The sequence below is a fragment of the Apis laboriosa genome, unplaced genomic scaffold (assembly GCF_014066325.1).
Source record: "Apis laboriosa isolate Shangri-la unplaced genomic scaffold, ASM1406632v1 scaffold43_cov150, whole genome shotgun sequence".
In the NCBI taxonomy this organism is placed as follows: Eukaryota; Metazoa; Arthropoda; class Insecta; order Hymenoptera; family Apidae; genus Apis; species Apis laboriosa.
Genome location: NW_025223292.1, coordinates 1,027,021 through 1,041,200, shown reverse-complemented (window position 1 = coordinate 1,041,200; position 14,180 = coordinate 1,027,021). Strand labels below are relative to the sequence as shown.

The following is a 14,180-nucleotide window of genomic DNA, read 5'->3' as shown; positions in this document are numbered from 1 at the left end:
AAATTTCAAAGATTTAATTTAAATGTTAAAATTTATAATATTTATTTATAATATTTACTTAATATAAAAATAAATAAAAGATATATACATAATTTATTTAATTAACATTACATCAGTGAAAAATAAATGATTCTGTTATGAATATTTCGTATTATTTATTCATGTAGTTATTTCATTAATCACACAATATCTTTTAATGCTTTTGATCTGCTTAATAAATATTTTGATATTTATTTAAACCAATATGTTTCTATCAATTTTTTAACTAATTTTTATTATATTTAATTGCATAATATAATTTAAAATGAAACAATATATTTAATATTTATACAATATTTATAATTACAATACTGATTTTCTATTTAACGAAATATGTTTCTTCGTATATGTACGATTTTTATAATCACCATTGCAAGAGAAGGGAGAGTGAGGAATAAAAGAGACGTAGTAGAGACAAATTACTTCATTCGCTTTATTAATGTGACTTCTTGATAAAACATAATATAGAAAATATCTTACTTGATAACCTAATGGTGTCATTCATTGTTATTCAAACAGTTCTACATGAATGTTTGAGTTAAAAATTTCAACTCAAGAAAGGTAAATTTTTTTCTTCTATAATTATTTTGCATAATTTTTAATTTATTTCTATTTATTTATTTATTTATAAAATTCTATATTATATTCTAACTATTTATTTATTTATCAAATTCAAAATTAATTTATTATTTTATTTTTTTATTTATTTATTTAATAATAATAAATATTTAATTAATCATTCAAGTATGCATTTCATATTTTTTATACATTAAATTAAATTAAATATAATATGTGATGTGTTCCTAATATGTTCCTATAATTTTCGAAAATTATATTTTGTGTAAAATTTATTTTTGCTAAAAATATTGTTTCTTTTTTTTTAACATAAATAAAACAATTATTCAAATATAATGCTAAAAATAAATAAAATGAAATGTAAAATTTATAACTTAAAAGATATCAAGAAGAAAGCAATTTTCAATTTGTTTTTTATTTAGATACAATTACTTAAATTTTTTATAGAATTTTTATGTTATTAGTTAAAATTAAAGTCTTTTTTTTATTATTATTTACTAGACTTCTTGGGAAATATAGGTCATTCTTATCGTTATTCACTTAAGCAATAGATATTGCAAAAGAATTATATATGTTAGATATTTGTCTGCAATATTATAAATATTATTATATATGTAAATACCTAAAAATAATTTTGTCATTTTTATAAATGAAATACTATTTGTAATTTGTAATAAAGATATTTAGAAATTAGTATATAATAATTTTGTGCAGAAAAAATATATATACTACTATTAAAAAATAAGTTTTTAAAAGCATTTTTATATCTTTATTGTTGATAATAAAAAATCAAAATTTTGTTTATCAAATAAATTGTAATAATGTTACATAATCATTAAGAAAAGATTATTGCTTTATACTAAATGAAGATATAAATTTATACAATTATATAAAAATATAAATTAAGAATTTAATTTATAAATTAAAATATTATATTATATATATATATTGAAATAAAAAAAAATTTGATAAAATATTTTTTCTTCATTATCAAGCATAATTATAAATATACAAAAATATTACTATATTGTAATAATAAGTAAATAATTTAAAAAATGTTTTTTATAGGGATTGCTGAGATTTATAATAATTAATAAAAATGGTTCATGATGGAATTATCAATCAATCTAAACCTGTCATATTGAATAATGAAGAGAAACTTGACAGGATATCACATACTTTAGTATTTTATGTTAATGGCAAGGAGGTATGCAATTATATTATATTTATTGTATTAATATTGTTAATACATATTATATATTGTTAATATTGTTAATACATATTATGTATTATATAATACATTCAAATTTATACATACGTGTAGAAAAAATGTAACTATATCTATATATATATTATTTTTTATTTTTATTATTATATATAAATATATTTAAGAATAGTTAAAAGATATATTTTGTGCTTAAAATAAAATATAATCATAAATATAAAAATTTTTATTTTTCAAAAATATTAATTCTTAAATATTTAATCTTAAAAAAACTAGTAACTTACATATATTTTTAATATTTATTTATTTCATTTATTTTATTTTTATTTTCTTTAAATTCTTTTTTAAAATTGTTCATTTATTAAAATTTTTTTTTAAAATAAATTTTATTTAAATAATATTTATTTTATATATATATATATATATATATATATATTTTTATATTTATATTTATATTTATATTTATAATTATACGATTGTTTGTATCATAACATTTTTTTATTTTTTTAACATTATTATTAAACAATTTTTACAAAAGAAAAAATTAAAAATATAAAAATACAATTATTAATTAATTACATTAGTTTTCACAAATATCTACAAGTATTGATACTATTACAGATAATTGATAATAGTGTTAATCCAGAATGGACTTTATTATGGTATTTAAGAAATAAATGTATCCTTTTTTCATTTTAACAAAATTAATATATATATAAATATGCATGTATTAAATATTTATATATTAACATGTTGAATACCATGGAAATTTTAGATATTTATTTCATGGGATTACAATAGATTCATAATTTTAAATTTATAATAATAAAATATTAAGTAATATGATTCAATTAAATTATATCTTTATCAATAACTCTTTATCAGTTAAAGTTTATTTTACTAATAGTTATCCATGACCATTGTGACTTCATGATGCATTTGATTATTTTTAATCATTATATTATTATTCAATTAATATCAAATATCGCATAAAAACAAAAACAAAAAAAAAACAAATATTGCAAATTTTTTTTATTTTTAACATTCAATAGTTTTTAATATCAAACATCAATTTTATATATAAAAATTAATGTTTTGAATATAAAAATAAATATTTAAAATATCTGATATTATATGACAAAAAACAAGAATAACAAGAAAACAATTTTTAAAATAAAAAACTGGAAAATTAAGATTAAAAAAAATAAATGAAAAAGAAATATAGAAAGTACACAATATAAAAAAATAAATAGAATTATAGACTCTCAAATACAAAAAAAAATATATATTTTTCCTAAGAAAATTTTCCTAACTAGAATAATTTAGTACATTTAACTGGTACAAAATTAGGCTGTGCAGAAGGTGGTTGTGGAGCATGCACTGTAATGATATCAAAATTGGATCGTACAACTGGAATTATTACGTATCCTTTTTAATATTATCTTTATTTTAGATTTATATTATATAATAAATAAAAAATAACGATTACAATATTTTAGAATCATGAATAAATATTGGAATTTTAATAAAGAACTTTTTTTCTTTAAAAATTAAATTTTAAGAAATTATTCAAAAGTTCAAAATTAAAAAGTAATAAATTATTCTGTCTGATATAAAAAAGAAAATAGTGTAATTTTCTTTAATTGTTTAATTTAAATAGACATCTAGCAGTGAATTCATGTTTAACATTGGTTTGTGCCATACATGGTTTAGCAGTAACTACCATCGAAGGTATCGGAAGTATTAAAACGACACTGCATCCAGTCCAAGAACGGATAGCGAAAGCGCATGGATCACAATGTGGTTTTTGCACACCAGGAATTATAATGTCTATGTATGCTTTGCTACGTACTACTCCTAAACCAAGTTTGAAAGATCTTGAAATAGCTTTTCAAGGTAATATTACAATTACTTTTGCAATTATATTGCTATATACAGAATGTAACAATATTTATATATATAAAATTTCAATTAAGGAATTTTATCAGTTATATTAATTAGATGTTGGATTGTTCTTAATCTTATTTTAGAAAATAATTGAAAATATATTTTTCTTATGATTCTTTCTATTTAAGGAATAAACAATGTTGTGAATAATTTTAAATTTAAGAAATTTTTTTAAAACGAAATTTTTAAAACAAATCAAAAATTAAAATAATAAATAATTTTTTAAAATATTAATTATTGAATTATTGAATTATTGAATTATTGAAATTTTATGATTTCGTTTTATATATTATGTAATTTAATTATTTATTAATTATTTGATAAATAATACTCATTTTTTTTATAAAATATTCTGCTAATAAATTCAGAAATTTAGGAATGAATAATTAAGAAGAAAGAATTTGTCTGATAATTTTTTTTCTTTTTCAAGAAATTTATCATTTAATTATTATTAGCTTGATTAATCTATTTGTAGGAAATTTATGCAGGTGTACTGGATACCGTCCAATCATAGAAGCTTATAAAACTTTTACAGAAGAATGGGAATTTATGCAATTAATATCAAAAGATAAAGAAAAATCTTTAACAAATGGAGAATGTTCTATGGGAGAAAATTGTTGTAAAAAAATACCAATAGTAGAACCCACAGAAGTTTTTGATTCAAAAGAATTCTGTTCATATGATCCTTCTCAAGAAATAATATTTCCTCCTAAATTACATGTAAGTATTAATAAAATTTTATTTACTTAATATAATCATAAAAAATTAATTCAATATCTTTTTGTAATAAAAGAAAATTATTAATACGCGAGTGATATAAATAAAACCATGTGTAAGATTTCATATCATTTATTATTATTTTTATTAACGAAATAACAAATAATTTTCGTTTCAATAGATTAAATAAATTTTTTTTTAGATTTCCTCACATTTAGATGAAGAATATTTAATAATAGAAGGAAAAAATGTTACTTGGTATAGACCAAAAACACTTAGTGAATTATTATATCTAAAAAATCAATATCCGAATGCAAAAATTGTCGTAGGAAATACAGAGATAGGTAAAATTTATTCATCTAAACTATTTAAATTTACATATCTATTAATTCAATAATAGAAATAAATAGCATAAAAATATTACATTTATTATATATATTTTTAGGGATTGAAGTTAAATTTAAGTATCTATCTTATCCAGTTCTTATACAGCCTACTTTAATCAAAGAAATGCATACTATTGAAGAATATTCAAAAGTACTGAATGTAGGTGCTAGTGTTACACTTATTGAAATGGAAAAATCCTTAAAAAATCAAATTGCTATAAAACCTGGTACTTATGGATATATTTCATATTAAAATTAGTTATTAAATTATTAAATTAGTAATAAATAATAAATTAATAATAAAATTTTATAGTCATTAGATTTTGTTCTTTTATTATTATTATAGAATACCAAACGAGAATTTTTAATGAAATAGTTAATATGCTTTATTGCTTTGCTGGAAAACAAATCAGAAATGTAGCTGTAAGTAATCTATTAATAAAAAAATTTTTAATTTTTGAAAAAATAAAAATTTTTTGTTATATTATATAATAATTTTTGTATTAACTATTTTTTTTATTTTCTATAGGCTGTTGGTGGAAATATAATGACAGGAAGTCCTATATCAGATCTGAATCCAATTTTTATGGCAGCTGGAGTAAACTTAAATGTTTCAAGTTTGAAAAATGGAAATAGACTTATTCCAATGGATCATACTTTTTTCAAGGGTTATCGGCAAAATGTTATTTTACCTGAAGAAATTTTACTTTCGATACAAATACCGTTTTCTGAAAAAGTAAACAAAATTTAATAAAATAAATTTATTCGTTTATTATTATTATTTCGTAAATAATATTATATTTTTTTTATTTTTTAGAATCAGTATTTTGTTGCTTTTAAACAAGCAAGAAGACGAGATGATGATATTGCTATTGTTAATATGGCATTAAATGTATTCTTCGAGTCAGAAAGTAATATCGTTAATAAAGCATATTTAGCTTTTGGTGGTATGGCTCCAACGACAGTTTTAGCAAGAAAAACTTGTAACACTATGATTGGAAGGTTTTATAAAATCATACAATATATATATTTAATTTTAAATTATATTATAGAAAAAATATTAATATATATTTTTTTTAGGAAATGGGATGAAGATCTTTTAGAAACTATTTATGACTCATTATTGAATGAATTACCTTTATCAGATAATGTACCGGGCGGAATGGTCAAGTATCGTAGATCGTTGAGTTTAAGGTACGATATTAATATTTTAAAAATTTACATTTAAAAATTTTTAATATATTAAAAATTTATTTGAATCTTTTGTGAAAAAATGTAAAAATGATTATTTTAATAAAATAAATTTTAATAATTATTATAATTTTAATATTTTACAGTCTATTCTTCAAAGGATTTTTGCAAATAGCTAAAAAATTTCAAATATTTTTACCAAAAGAAGTTGAAAGTGCAATAGAAGGATTCCATACCAAAAAATTTAAAAGTTCACAATATTATCAAGTGGTATTTGTGCTTATTTCAATGTATAAATTATTTTATAGAATTTTTTTTTAAAATATATAATTTTTAATTTTTTAATTTTTGTGTTTAAATTTATTTTTTTTAATATTAATGTATTAGGTTCAAAAAGATCAGGAAGCAAATGATTTAGTTGGAAGATCAATTGTTCATGCTAGTGCATATAAACAAGCAACTGGAGAAGCAATATATTGTGATGATATGCCCAAGTTTGTCGACGAATTATATTTAGCTGTAGTTTTATCTACCAGAGCTCATGCAAAGATTTTGAAAATCGATGCAACTAAAGCATTGTCAATAGAAGGTGTAGTTGCTTTTTATAGTGCAAAGGATATACCTGAAAAACAGCGATGGTTTGGTCCTATATTTAAAGACGAAGAAATTTTTGTATCAGAAAAGGTGATTTTTGGTATATTTTAAAATTTGAAGAAAATATATTTAAATACAAAATAGATATTTTATAACTTATTATAATTGAATTATTAAATTGCATAGTAAATAGTAAAAATAATAGTAAAAAAAAAAAAGTAAATATATATTTCTTTATAAGGTGACAAGTCATGGTCAAGTAATTGGAGCAATTGTAGCTATTAATCAAACCATTGCACAGAAGGCAGCTAGAATGGTTGAAATTGAATACGAAAATTTAGAACCAATAATTATTTCTATAGAGGTATAATAAAAATTTTTTAAATTTTTAATTTTTTTAAGTTAAAATTAATTTTTATTTTTAAATAAATAAGTTTCGTATATTTTTAAAAATTATTTTTGGTTAATTGTAGGATGCTATTAAACATCGTTCCTTTTTCAACCAAACACCAAAACATATAAATAATGGAGACATAGAAAAAGCTTTTATTGAATCACAACATATTCTTAAAGGGGAAGTTCGAACAGGAGCACAAGAGCATTTTTATCTTGAAACAAATGCAACTTTGGCAATTCCAAAAGAAGAAGATGAATTAGAAATATTTTGTTCAACACAACATCCCACAGAGCTTCAGAATTCTATTTCACATCTTTTAAATATCCATGCTAATAAAATTGTGGTCAGAATAAAAAGATTAGGTGGTGGTTTTGGAGGGAAAGAGTCTCGTGCAGCAGTACTTGCTTTACCAGTTGTTTTTGCTGCTTATAAGTAAATATATTTGTATGCAAAAAAAATAATAAAAACTATGAAGTAGAATGAAATGAAATTAGATTATCCAAAGATTTTGATATTTAACTTATTTTTGCAGATTAAAAAAACCAGTACGTTGTATGCTTGATAGAGATGAAGATATTATGATGTCTGGAGCAAGACATCCATTTTTGTTAAAATATAAAGTTGGATTTGATGATTCTGGTTTAATTAAAGGAGCACAAGTTTATATCTATAATAATGCGGGTTATTCTTATGATTTATCTCCTGCAGTATGTTGAATTTCTTTATTAATTTTTGTTATTAAATGTTTTATCTTTTAGATATTAAATTTTATATTTTGAATTAATTTTAAGGTTTTAGAACGTGCTATGTTCCATTTTGAAAATTCTTATAAAATACCAGTGTCTGATGTATATGGTTTTATATGTAAAACTAATATACCATCAAATACGGCATTTCGTGGTTTTGGAGGTCCGCAAGGAATGTTTTTAGCTGAAACAATGATAAGGCATATTGCAGAATATTTAAATAAAAATCCTGTTGAGGTCAAAATCATAATCATATCATAAAATTAATCATATAAAATTATAATGTTTGTAATCAATATATGCATAATTTCTAATAGATTGCAGAATTGAATTTATATAAAGAAGAAGATACAACTCATTATAATCAGAAGCTCTTTAATTGTACAATACAACGTTGTTGGAAAGAATGTATTTTATCTTCAAATTATAATGAACGTCTTGCACAAGTTCAAAAATACAACAGGTATATTTAAATATTATTTTTTTTTTTTATTTTATTTTTATTAATATTTTTATTTTATTTTATTCTTTTCATTTTTCTTAATTTTTTAATAGTTTTTTCGTACTTTATAATTTTCTTAAGTAAATTAAAAAATTTTTAAATTAATTTTTATTTATAGTATAGTTATGTTGTAAAATTTCAATAATATAAAGATTTTTGCATGAAACTATTTTTGTTATTGATTTTAATAAACCATTATTCTAACAGAGAAAATAGATACAAGAAAAAAGGGTTGGCAATAGTTCCAACGAAATTCGGTATTTCTTTCTCTATAGTCTTTCTAAATCAAGCAGGGGCGCTTGTACATGTCTATACAGATGGTTCTGTATTAATTAGTCATGGTGGTGTTGAAATGGGACAAGGTTTACATACAAAAATGATACAAGTAATATAAATTAATTTATTTTTCTATTTTAATTAATTTCACCTATTTTTTAATTTTAATTTAAGTAATGTAACTATAAATTTTTTTATTGTAATTATAATTATAAATTTCAAAACATAATAATTATAAATTTTACTTTCTGTCTTTACTCTTATTATATTTTATTTATATTAATCATTTAAAGTATATTATATCTAGAACATGATCCATCAAAAAAAATTTCAAATTGTTATGATTATTGAAATTGAAAATACATTTTTTAAATCTGAAAATTTACGTTCTAGATATAATTTTTTAGAATTATTTTTAATATCAGAAGTAATACAATTTTACTGTATGCAAATGAAGAATAATCTGCAATAAGTATTATATATTATATTGTATTGTAAATATTGTAAATAACAAGTACTTATTATATTACTTTTCTTTTTTTCTTTTTTATATTTAGGTAGCAAGTAGATCATTAAAAATAAAACCTGATAAAATACATATAATGGAAACAGCTACCGATAAAGTACCAAATACATCTGCAACAGCAGCTAGTGCTTCTTCAGATTTAAATGGTATGGCTATTATGGTATGTAAAAATATTTTTTTTTATTCATCTGTATCCTCTTACTTAGTGTATATATATATATATATAAATTTTTATATTGTTCAAACTATTTTATTATTATTATTTTTTTATTATTAAATTAAATTTTAGTAGCAAATGATAATATATTTATAATTAAATTAAACATTCATTTTAAATCTTATTAAAATTTCAGAATGCCTGCAATAAAATTATGGAGCGCCTAAAACCAGTGATAGATAAAAATCCTAATGGTACATGGGAAGAATGGGTGACAACAGCTTATTCGGAAAGAATTAGTCTTTCTGCTGCTGGTTTTTATAAAACTCCCGACATACAATATTCGTTTGAAACTAATACAGGAAATGCATTTAATTATTTTACGTATGGCGTTGCATGTTCAGAAGTAGAAATTGATTGTTTGACTGGAGATCATCAAGTAAATATAAAAAATATATCCACTTAATATTTTATATACAAATATTATATCTTTTAAAATAAAAATATTAAAATTATTTCACATTCATGATTAATAATCATAATTATATAATAATTATATAATATAATATATAATAATCATAAATATATAAATATAGATTTTAAATTTAGATTTAGATTATAATATAAATTATTAAACAATAATATTTATGTATAGGTATTACAAACTGATATTGTAATGGATTTAGGTGAAAGTTTAAATCCTGCGATTGATATAGGACAAATTGAAGGTGCTTTTATGCAAGGATATGGTTTATTCACATTGGAAGAAATGGTATATTTAAGAAATGGAGCTATTGCGACTAAAGGTCCAGGTGCATATAAAATACCTGGTTTTGCAGATATTCCAGAAATATTTAATGTATCCTTACTAAAAGGTGCCTCAAATCCTAGAGCTGTTTATTCATCCAAGGTAATTTTAAAAAAAAATAAAAAAATTATTATTTTTGTTAATTTTTTTTATTATTATTTTATTTTTTTTTTTAGGCTGTAGGAGAACCTCCACTGTTTCTTGCATCCTCTATATTTTTTGCAATAAAAGAAGCTATTAAATCTGCTCGCACAGACTATAATCTTAAAAATTACTTTCAATTAGATGCACCTGCAACTGCAGCTCGTATTCGTTTAGCATGCATTGATGACTTTACATCAAAGGTAAAATAAATGTTTAATATAAAAGGATTTTATGAAAAAAATATATTATATTATATATATTCTTTAATTTGTATCTTGGCTACAGATCGCAGAACCAAATTTACAACATCAGTGGAATATTGTTCCATAGAAATATTATAATGATATAAAAAATAAATATATTTTTTTATGGACACAGCCAAAGTAGAGTAAATAAGATACTTATCGTCTTCTTGCTCATGATTAATGAAAAAAAATATATTTTAAAAAATATATGCTTAGATTTATAATTAGATTGAATAATTTTTGTATATTTAGTGTACATAGAAAATTTATTAAAAAATATAATTAAAAAATAAATATAATTGAAAAAGATTTTAAATTTGTTGAAAATAAAAGACTTTTCAAAATTTTGTTTTAAATTTCTATTGATTTTATTTATGTATGCTAATATACTAATATTCATAATTAATTAACATAAAATTAAAAATTTTTTTAATCTAGTATTTTTGCCGCAATTCCTTAAACTGTTCTTGCACTCATTCCATATGTATTTCTTATAAAAAAAAATAAAAATATATAAACAAAACATCTAAAATATAAACCAAAAATTTAATGCAAATAGATAAGATAAAAATTAAAAATCTCTTGAATATTAAATAGAGCACTTATATAAATTAGATGAGATAGATTTTATTAAGTTTTTTTAATCAAATTAGAATATAATGATAATAATCAAAAATTGATAATAAAATGAATGAAAAATTTATTTTTTGAGTTATATATAATAATTGTAATAATGAGTTATATATAATAATTGTACGATGATTGGAATATACATATATAACTACTACTACTATTATTATATATTTTAAAACATAATGATAAAATAATAATAAAAATGATTTCCCATTAAATTCAAAGTAAAATCTAAAAAATGATAATCTTTCGTTTCAGTCCTCTTTATAACAATTTATCAGATTTTTTGTCTTTTTTTTTTTTCAAAAATTGAGATTGAAATTTAGAGACTCGAGATTTTCTATTTGCAAATAAAAAAAAAGTAAATTAATGGAAATTAAATGCATATGAACAATAATTGTTATTTTGTCGATCGTTTTATTTACATTTTATTATTTGCACAAATGCAGAATTTCGAACTCAACATTTCGAAACTATTTCGTGACATCTATCACGGAATTCGAAAAATTAAAAACAGAATGATTATGAATAATGTCTTAGTCTCATTCAATTTTGTTACAAATTTTATTTTCTAAATAAAAAAGAAAAAAAAATTTATTATTTACATTAAAAAAAAAATTACAATTTGTAAATAACATATTAATATAGCAATAGCTTCACATCTATTCATATGATGAAATATACATATTTGCGAATAAATATATATATTAAATATTTATAAGTAAAATTTTAAATACGAAAATCAAATATAATTTTAAAAAACTGAATATAAGTTCGACATGTTTGGTATAATAGCGGAATTTGCCTGTGATTTTTCCCACCTGGTAACTGTTGCTTGATGGGCAAATATGCTATCTATCATATCGATAATAGCACAGGTAGTTATCTGTAAAATTAAATAAATATTTTAAATAGTGTTTATTTAAATATAATTATATTTTTCAATATTCTATTAAAATGATTTATTAATGCTATAATGTTCTATAAATATAATTTTAATTTTATAATAAGATTTATTGTTAATCAATATTATGATTAAAATTTTCATTTGGATTTTACAAATTTCTAAGAAATGTTTCTTTTTAGTGTTAAGTATTATAACAAATAATTATGGATATTAAACAATCTTTTAGAGATAATTATAATTTGTTCTAAAAAAATTTTTACACAATTTTAGATTTATAAATTATTTTCAGTGTTTTAAGAAATATAGTTTTTCAAAAGAAACATTTTAGTTAAATAAGATGTATTTAGAATTGTATTTGATTGAATAATATTGAATATTGAATATCATTATACAAAATAAATATGAAAAAATTTCTATAGTTTTTTTAAAATTATAATATAATGTTATAAATAAATGTTATAAATAATTTAAACTTTTAAAATTATGACTATATCAAACTACAAAAAAATAGTAATAAAAAAATATAATAAAATATAAATCTTTTTGAAATTTTATTTATATATATAATAACAATATTTAAATATTATAATGTTTAGAAAAGTATATTAATTGCCTAAGTAACATATTAATATAATATATGTATATTATGTGAAAAAGTAATAATTTATACTTATAAAGATACCGTGTTCAATTCTACTATTAACAATTTTGCATAACTATTATTAACAAATTTATTAAATTTTCAATAAATCTCTATTTCTTTTTTTTTTTTTTTAATTTTTATACGATTATTTCTCAGTTTTTTATTTTAAATCAAATTAAATAAAAATATTATTATTATTATTAAAATGAGAATATAACAAAATATGAATATCATAAAAATCTTTATAAAATGAAATAAGTTAAAATTAATTTGTTTAATTATTTAACATATAAAAATACTTAAGTAATATACTTATTATCTTCTACTTCTATCTTTTTATGATATTATCTATATTTATAACTATAATTACAGATATTTTTAACCTATTAAACGATTATATATTCATAGATAAAGATAAATGACTTTAAATGACGTAGATAAAGATAAATTACTATATATTTATCGAAAGTAGAATAATTTTATTCTATTATATATGTATTATATATGTATATGTAAGAAAGTTAAAAAATTATAGTTTTTTCTTGATAATAATCATTTCCTTTTTGTTAACAATTACTAAATACTTTTAATTCTATTTATCTATTCTACTTCATTTATTTTATTATTACATTCTATTATTTATATATATTAAAATAATATTATAAGTCAATATAAATAATAAGATTTACTCACCTGAAAAAGAAAAAAGTATTCACTATAAAAATGATAATTTTAATTTTCAAACATCTCTTATTTATAATATATTTTTAATAAAAACCGTTTTATTTTAATACTAAAAAGTTTATACACATTCACACATAAACAACAATATTTAACTTTTCTCTTCAAATCATATTAAAAAAAACTGTTTATCGATCGAAAACATTCGATCCTGTAAAATTTATTTACTACTATTAGAATAGAAGCACTTGATTTGAATTACAGTACTATTCGATGCAAATTTTGAATCTTGTATACACGGACACAATTCTATTCGAATAACGGTCTAGATAAAAATTCATCTGAATGGTACTGTGGTGGGGATGATGTTGTTAGGGAGACTGCTGCCCGTGGCCGATACCAGTCTGTTCGCGTCCACGTTCAGTCGGTGCGTGCTAGCGGCTCGTGTCGCGTGTTTTCAGTTCATTTCTTTCTTCGTCATCCTCGACACACGATTCGCCGTTTCGTTCATCTTTACGCGAGTTTCATCTACGGTTCACTCTGTACAATCTTCGAATTCCCCGTTGAAATATTACGGTGTGACGTCGAAAAGTGTCAGAGAAGACTCTGTGGTTCCGGACAATCGATATCGATCTTTGGAACACCGATCGCGAATCGAGAGGTAGGTTCGATTCTACAGCAGGTGCTTCGCTAGTTGAGAAACACGTGGATCAATCGATTATTCGAAATAATCGATAATTATTTCTTTTTTAATATATCGTATGGTAGGAATATTTTATAGAAATTTAGTCATGATTAGCCTAAACATTTGTGCAAATTTATATTTTTATGAACATAAAA

General features: G+C 20.3%; 2 protein-coding genes across 8 annotated transcripts in view; both read left to right on the top strand.

The window, feature by feature from the left end:
* The first annotated feature begins 403 nt into the window (after positions 1–403).
* Positions 404–10,759, top strand: LOC122716316 (xanthine dehydrogenase). Of its 4 annotated transcripts, XM_043939276.1 has the most exons (25): positions 410–600; positions 1,684–1,822; positions 2,462–2,519; positions 3,167–3,263; positions 3,501–3,736; positions 4,263–4,507; positions 4,707–4,848; positions 4,950–5,117; positions 5,237–5,313; positions 5,420–5,626; positions 5,708–5,892; positions 5,971–6,084; positions 6,228–6,351; positions 6,469–6,765; positions 6,917–7,039; positions 7,149–7,504; positions 7,605–7,779; positions 7,864–8,055; positions 8,136–8,281; positions 8,528–8,705; positions 9,154–9,282; positions 9,476–9,718; positions 9,935–10,189; positions 10,264–10,431; positions 10,517–10,759. In XM_043939276.1, exons 2-25 carry the CDS (start codon positions 1,715–1,717, stop codon positions 10,559–10,561), a joined length of 4,068 nt encoding a protein of 1,355 aa, XP_043795211.1. In that variant the 5' UTR covers positions 410–600; positions 1,684–1,714; the 3' UTR covers positions 10,562–10,759. The 4 variants fall into 4 exon arrangements, with proteins under 4 accessions (XP_043795214.1, XP_043795211.1, XP_043795212.1 ...); XM_043939277.1 differs by lacking the exon at positions 410–600 and having other exon boundaries at positions 1,740–1,822; positions 3,157–3,263; positions 10,517–10,758; XM_043939279.1 differs by lacking the exons at positions 9,935–10,189; positions 10,264–10,431; positions 10,517–10,759 and having other exon boundaries at positions 404–600; positions 9,154–9,268; positions 9,476–9,625.
* Positions 10,760–13,787: 3,028 nt separating this feature from the next.
* Positions 13,788–14,180, top strand: part of LOC122716258 (A disintegrin and metalloproteinase with thrombospondin motifs 9-like) — a 125,037-nt gene continuing 124,644 nt past the window's right edge. For all 4 annotated transcript variants that reach the window (XM_043939164.1, XM_043939162.1, XM_043939160.1 and 1 more), the window contains exon 1: positions 13,788–14,001. The gene's annotated coding sequence lies outside the window, so the exon portion shown is untranslated. The remainder of the gene's footprint in view (positions 14,002–14,180) is intronic.

Coding starts and splice junctions, on each gene's coding strand:
- LOC122716316 (XM_043939276.1), top strand. CDS start 1,715: ATGGTTCATGATGGAATTATCAATCAATCTAAACCTGTCATATTGAAT. Junction 7,040..7,148: donor CAATAATTATTTCTATAGAG/GTATAATAAAAA, acceptor GGTTAATTGTAG/GATGCTATTAAACATCGTTC. Junction 8,706..9,153: donor TACATACAAAAATGATACAA/GTAATATAAATT, acceptor TTTTATATTTAG/GTAGCAAGTAGATCATTAAA.